General features: G+C 52.9%; 1 protein-coding gene across 1 annotated transcript in view; it reads right to left on the bottom strand.

Moving 5' to 3' along the window:
* Window positions 1-620: 620 nt before the first annotated feature.
* Window positions 621-7228, bottom strand: part of ACVR1B (activin A receptor, type IB) — a 6792-nt gene continuing 184 nt past the window's right edge. The window contains exons 2-9 of the mRNA XM_008935821.1: window positions 7159-7224; window positions 5692-5940; window positions 4380-4610; window positions 3266-3433; window positions 2649-2805; window positions 2023-2147; window positions 1266-1396; window positions 621-746 (exon numbers count right to left, since the gene is read on the bottom strand). Of these exons, the coding sequence (XP_008934069.1) occupies window positions 621-746; window positions 1266-1396; window positions 2023-2147; window positions 2649-2805; window positions 3266-3433; window positions 4380-4610; window positions 5692-5940; window positions 7159-7224 (1253 nt within the window). The remainder of the gene's footprint in view (window positions 747-1265; window positions 1397-2022; window positions 2148-2648; window positions 2806-3265; window positions 3434-4379; window positions 4611-5691; window positions 5941-7158; window positions 7225-7228) is intronic.

Below are 7228 nucleotides of genomic sequence, written 5' to 3'. Positions count from 1 at the left end.
CCGGTGCTGCTTGTGGACTTTTGGGGTTTGTTGGTTGGTTTGTTTTTTTTTTTTTTTTTTTTCAAGCTTAAGAAAAAAAAAAAAAGGAGGGAAACGGTTTCGTGAAGCTGATAAAAAACTCTTCAGGCTCAGCCTCTGGAAGGGAGCACCGGTTTGTTTTTGAGAATGCTTTGTCTGCGTCGACGTGCCAATCCCTGGAAAAATCCTCAGAGGATTTGAAGCCTCAAAGAAACTCTTCTCTGTTCCCTTCCCTCTCCCAGCACCAGGCACCCCGGCCTCAAAGCCTCCCAAGGGGTGCGGGTCCACGCCGAAACTTTACAGGGATTTCCGTTACAGAAACAAAAGAGTTACAATCATGGCTGAGATCCCTCAGGTTTAAGTCCCTCTCGAGTCTTCACGCCGTCAGGAGGTGATTGTAAAGGTTTCTGATTGTTTCATACCCAAGCAGGGAAGAGAGCGATTCGATCAGCTCCGTCACCCCACCTAGCAGCCTGCAGGTCACGCTGTCTGGTTGGTAGCAGTAGGTTGGGCAGAAACACGAGGTAGGCCTCCGTCACACGTCTGTCTATCTCTAGCACGGCAGCTTTTGTGCAGTTTCCTCCTGCTGGGGGGCTCAGGGCCTAGATTTTCACATCTTCCTGGACGCTGAGCTGCGAGAGGGTTTTCTTGATGCGGAGGGCGGTGAGCCGAGCGGCCCCGTTGGCGTACCAGCACTCCCGCATCATCTTCCCCATCACCCGCAGTGCCTGGGCAGGAGACAAGGGCACAGGGCACTGCAACAGACCTGCCAGCTCCTCCAGCCCACCCCAGACCCCAGCACAGCCAGGGCACCACTGCCCCGTGTCCCTCAGCGCGACATCTCCACAGTTTGGGAACCCCTCCAGGGGTGGGGACTCCACCACTGCCCTGGGCAGCCCTCCAGGGCAAGAAATTGTTCCTCAGGGGCAACTGAAACCTCCCCTGGGACAACTTGAGGCTGGTTCCTCTCCTCCCATCACTTGGGGATAAGAGATCTCACCCCCCACCTGGTTCCAAGCTCCTGTCAGGAGGTGTCAGAGCCAGAAGGTCTCCCCTGAGCCTCCTTTGCTCCAGATGTCAGTGCTCTCCTCTCCCCCAAGCCCAAGCTGCTCTGTCAGGCTGCCGCTGCCTGGCTGGACACAGCCAGCCTCCACACCTCCCAAAATTCACCAGTTCCACTGACAGAAGTTACTCTCTACTCACCTTACAGGCAGGGAAGGGGATGTGAAGTTGACAGCAGACCTTACCTCATAGCTCTGCCACCAGTTTGGGATATTAGGCCTTAACTTCTGATCGCACACGACCTTCCGCATCTCCTCGATGGAAGGATCAGAGGGCACGAGGTCGTAGTAGGGCAGTTGGTACTCTTCGTGGATACCTGAAAGGCATGGAAAGGGAAATGGAATTCCTGGGAGGGAGGAGGGATCCTCACCACAGTGCTCGCTGCAGGCAGACCGACACTGCTTCATATGACATGAGTCATGGCTGAGATGCGTCAACGCCTTGCAGTTACTTAGGACAGAAATGAAGAATGTGGGATTTGAGTTCACCAGCGAAATTCAGGGAAATAAAATGCAGCTGCCTCAACTGGAACGGAGTCAGCGTGCTGCAGCTGACAGCTCCCAGCACAGAGCAGGGTCACCGGAGCTCAACAGAGCTGCTGGCACCACGGGGCCACACTCCTGCTGGCAGCCAGACACTCATATCAATTTTGGGGAGAAAGTCCCCCACCAAACCAGCACCACTTCCTTCAAATCCAAATGAAAATCAGCCACTAGTTGGAGCACTAACCTCCACCTGCCTACACCAGCAGGTCTCTCCTGTGGCTCCACACCGGCAGGTCTCTCCTGTGGCTCCCTTGGTAGCCACGCACACAGATACCTCCCCCTGCAGCCCCCTTCTCCAGGGTCCCCCAAACCTCACCAACACCCCATCAACAGGGACACCAAGGCTGGGAAAAACCCCAGGGGAAGCAGGATGGCAGGGCCACACCATGGGGATTACCTCCTGCGTTGCACCTTCGAGCAATCTCCCAGTAGACCAAGCCCAAGGCGTAGATATCAGCACATTTAAACGAATCAAAATGCTTCATGTTAATGGTTTCATCCAGGACTTCAGGGGCCATGTATCTGTGGAGCAGAAAAGGAGCAGCACAGTACTTCTGAGTGGGAAATTCTCCAGTAAATGGCAAGTTTTCCTGCACAGCACTTCCCAGCAGACATAAATCTGCTCTGCACTGCCCTAATCACAACAGAACTGGGTCCCACAGTCTAATAGGGTGAACACAATAACTCTGGAAGAATAGGGAGTTGGGAAAGTGGTAAAAACATCCAAAAGCACATCAGGTTCCAGCCAGCAGGCCCCAAAAGGCTTTGGAGAAAGCTGAGCTTATTGTTGAGTATTACACGAGCTCCCTGGTGCTGTGTTTCTGCAGCTGGCCAACATCTCTCAGCTTGATGATACCTGGAGATGAAGGAACCAACATCCCCACAGCATCCGTCTGGGACATTATGCGAGACACTTGGCAATGCTGAAGAGACAGAATGTCACCAGTGCTCAACCAGCAGCTCAGGCACTTGCTGGTCACGCTCTGACCCCTCCAATGCTGGCCAGGACCCCCGTTCTCCTACCGTTTGGTTCCAACCCTTTGGTTTGGTGCAATATCAATGGTGTCCGTGACCGAGTCGTGCCGCACGGCCAGGCCGAGGTCGGCGATGGCACATGTGCCATTCTTCTTCACCAAGATGTTCTTGGATTTCAAGTCTCTGTGAGCAATCCCAGGCTTCCCTAAGAGAGAGGAATAAAAAAGCAGCGGGGGTGAAGGTCTGGTGAAATCTGTTAGTCAAGCTGGCGCAGAGGCAGCACCGGATTTCAGGGCGTTAGTTAAAACTCTTGGTGTTGCAACACTTTCCTGTTTGGAGCCGGCGAGCGAAGGGCCCCGCTCACGCTTCTGCTGGTGCAGTAGCACCGAGAGGCCTCGAGAGGGACATCAGCTCCACCACCAGACGTGTCAGCAGCTACCATCCCACCCCAGCGGCACCAATTTTAGGGATGTGAAACACTGCTCTAGCTCCCGGGAGCCAGGGCAGGGCTGACCCACTTTGCAGCCAGCTGAAGGAATGGGTCTGCCCGTCGATACCGACCAGACGAATCTGGGCTGGCCCCACCCGTGTTGTTCTGCCTGGCACATGGGTCAGTTCTGCTTTATTCCCCCCCCTTGAGAACTCTTGTCAAGCTTTGCTCTTACCCTGAGTGCCCACAATCTCCATGTGCAGATGGGCCAGGCCGCTGGCAGCCGACAGGGCGAGCTTGATCATCCCCTCGATAGTCACCGTGTATCGATTCAGGTAGTCAAAGAGAGACCCGTGCTCGTGGTAGTCAGAGACGAGCCACAACTGGGTCCACGTGCCATTATCTGCAGCAGGAGAGAGACTGTGCTCAGACAGGTACAACCTGTGGCCACCAAACACCTCGCAGCCTGTTTTTTTTTGGGATGGGGGAAGGTTGTTGGGTGACCAGAAGCTCAATATGAGGCAGCGGTACACTCAGGCAGCCCAGAAGAGAGGTACAACCTGTGGCCACCAAACACCTTGCAGCCTGGTTTTTTTGGGATGGGGAAGGCTGTTGGGTGACCAGAAGCTCAATATGATGCAGCGGTACACTCAGGTAGCCCAGAAGACCAATGGTGTCCTGGGATGCATCAAGAGGAGTGTGGCCAGCAGATCAAGGGAGGTGATTCTTCCTCTTGACTCTGCTTATGGGAGACCCTATTTCCAATACTGTGTCCAGTTCTGGTGTCATCACCATTAGGGGGACAGAGATCTGTTGGAATGAGTCCAGAGTAGGCCACAAAGATGATGTAGGGGCTGCAGCATCTCTGCTCTGAGGACAGGCTGAGGGCACTGGGAACATTCAGCCTGGAGAAGACTCAGGGGGGACCTTAGAACTGCCTCCAACACCTGAAGGGAACCTCCAGGAAGGCTGGAAAGGGACTCTGCACAAGACCATGCAGCAAGGACAAGGGGAAATGGTTTTAAACTGAAGGAGAGAGTAGGTTTATACTATATCTTGGGAAGAAATATTTCAGGATGAGGGTGGCCAGACTCTGGACTAGATTACCCAGAGAGGTTGTGGATGCCCCTCCCTGGAGGTGTTCAAGGCCAGGCTGGATGAGGCCTTGAGCAACCTGGTCTAGCGGAGAGGTGTCCCTCCCATGGCAGGGAGGCGGGCGGAGGGAGGCTGGATCTCTAGGGTCCCTTCCAACCTGAGCCATTCTGTTTCCAAGTGAAGCAGCACAGCTCCCAGGAGCAGGCTGCACGCTGGTGAATGAACTCTGCTCTCAGGACTGAGGCACTTTTTACCTTTGTTATCTGCAGCAATGAACCCCAGGATGTTCTCGTGCCGCAGCATGACGGTTTGATAGATTTCTGCTTCCCTGAACCAGGAACGTTCCTCACGGGACGAGAAGATCTTCACAGCCACGTCACCTCCACGCCACCTGCCACGCCACACCTCCCCAAAACGGCCCTTCCCAATGATCTCCTGAAGGACAATGGTCCGAGCCACGGTCCGCTGGACGAAGAGCGGCAAACCTGCGGAGGAGGAATGGGTGGGATGAGCGTCTGCTGCAGGAAGAGAAACCTCCTTGAACGGCACAGCCTGAAGTGGAGCATCATCCAACCTAGAGAGCTCTGCTTTTGAGAGGTGGGAGCTCCTGTGTGGGACGTGCCATGTGGCTGCCTGGTGCCTGTCGCTCGGAAGCAGCTCGCCAACCGCCAGCGATCAGGCACAGAGCAGTTGGAGGACTTCAGCTCTTTGGCAGATCAAAGCAACTTTAGCCTGAATATGCAAAAAATGGAACTCGCTGAAGACAGACCCTGCTAAAATGCTGTAAAACCCACGAACGTCTCTGAAGGAGTCCCAGCAGAGCTGCCAGCTCTTGGGGAAAAGACAGAGCTCACCTGCTGAGAGCATGTGCAGAAGAGACCCCAAAGCACGTTAGATAGAGCAGATGTGGTGCTCAAGGTTTATTCCCTGGTCAAATACCAGGTTGTTATGTTCTCTGCCTCTGTGGATTATCCTACAGTTTCCATCTGCTGCAAAATTCCTTCTTTTTTTTTAACCTAACTGCTTTCCTAGTTCAAAGCCACGAATAAAACAAAGAAATTATCCCCAGGACAGATCGGGAAGTTTAAGTGCTACAGAAGTGAACATTGCACGTCACCCACTTGGGAAGACCCAAAGATTCTCTGGGGCTGTGCAAATGTAGTCTTTCCACACTGTAGAATTTTCATCTGCTGGGATATTTCCCATTTTCCTGCCAGCTTTTGATGGAGGTGACATTCTGCACCCCCTTGCAACCTCCAGGTTAGCAGCTGATGCCCAGTTCCAACCCAAATCCAGTTCCAGGGCTCAAGGGAAGCTCCACAGAACTAGTTCTACCCAGCAGCAGCTGAACTGTTCCTCTGACCCAACCTCAGCCCTGAAACACTGACTCAGGGCTGTGGCTACAGCATCTAAAGTGTGACTGAATTTAAAACACCCTCCACGTTACTCACCACAGGGCAACCCGAGCGGGCTGTTGGGGCAACAGCCTCCCAGCAGTGGCAACCAGGAGCCCAGAACTCCATTACAACAAGCTCTCATTCACCTCTTCCAGTCAGATCTTAATACCTGAGCCTGAGCCAGACGTGGAGAGATCGTAGACGAGATCTTGCAAGGTCTTATCCTTTGACAGGCACATTTCACAAGAGGGGTCCTCCATGTCCAGCCGCTGACGGTTGTGATAGACTCGTTGGTGGTGGTGAAAAACAAAGACCACGATGATCATGACAACAAAGACAAGGAAGACAGGCCCAGCAATCACTGCCACCAGCTCCACGGGCCCCCAGCTCGACGGGGGTTCGTTGTCTTTCAGGTGTCCTTGAGAGGAAAGGGAGGAGGAAAACCAGACACTTTTAGAAAATCGCTCCTTCACGTGTGTTCTTTAAGGACCTGCTGCTTGTGTTTTAATTATCCTGGACAATTTTAGCTTGCTGTTCCAGGATGGTAGAGGACACATCAAGTAACAGTGTTAACACGGGACCGATCAAACCGTCGGGCAAACTGCAGCTAAATACCCCCCCAAGAAGATGGTGCTTTGCTTGTGGGATCAGGGATTACTGGCACTTGCTGCTTAAATGAGGACAAGAGCCTGTCTGGGGCTGAATTTGCTAGAACCACCTGCATTTTACCTTTTGTTTGAACTCTCTGAGGTGGAAAAAACCCAACCAGTCATTAAGGGCTCATTTCTCCCTCCTTCCCCTTCGCCCTCTAACAACTAGTGGAGACTCGTACCTGAAGACAACAATTATTTGTCTTTTTGAGGACAGATAAGCCTTCCCCACTGCACCCAAGGAAAACAGCTACTGCAGTCTTCAAACAACCCACTAATGAACAGCCCCAAACACTGAGTCCTGAGGTATGAGGAAGTACCACGTGCCCTCTGTGTCCCAGGAACTGGAAAGCAGCAGACGTTTCCCACACCCTCACCCAAAGGCAGGGCTGCTTCCTCTCTGCATATCCAGAATCCATGCACCCCTCCACCCCCGGCCTTTCCTCAACGTTCCTGCAGTCATGGCTCATCATTGAAAAGATCTGCAGTCCCAGAAGGAGGGATGAGCCTCCAGTGGATCAATGGCAGGTTCAGCACCAGAAAAGGGACCTGAGCTGTGCCCTGGGAACAGTTTGTCATCCTCCAGCCACTGCAGACAGGGCACTGTGCAGCAGGAGCTTTTATCTAACTGTAGAGGAATGTTGCTGCTGCTTTCAGGAGCCTGTAGGGTACCAGCTGATGAGGTGAGTCTCAGAATATGGCGTTATTGAATAAGAAAACCCCAAACTTTGGAAACTTCTCCTACCCTGAAGTACAAGCTCATCCTCTGGTGACATTTGGTCAGCCACAGTGGAGTTCAAGCAACGCCATAGTTTAATTTGAAGTGGTTTGTTATTATTCCCACTTTACAGATCAAGGAAATAAACCTAGTGCTCGAGTTCACCCAGCAACCTAAGGGGAGGAGTGCAAATGGGGCTGAGAATCCTTATTCCCAACCCTGAGCAGCCAGCTTCTCTCCTCCCCACTTCAAACAGCTCCCTACTCACCGCTGGGGACCATCAAATCAATTTTGTTGCAAAAATCAGAGTAGCAGCAGTGAGTATTACGCAGATCTTC

Source organism: Merops nubicus, unplaced genomic scaffold (genome assembly GCF_000691845.1).
Source record: "Merops nubicus isolate BGI_N331 unplaced genomic scaffold, ASM69184v1 scaffold17752, whole genome shotgun sequence".
In the NCBI taxonomy this organism is placed as follows: domain Eukaryota; kingdom Metazoa; phylum Chordata; class Aves; order Coraciiformes; family Meropidae; genus Merops; species Merops nubicus.
Note: the sequence above shows the minus strand (reverse complement) of the source record. Positions and strands in the feature narration are given on the sequence as shown.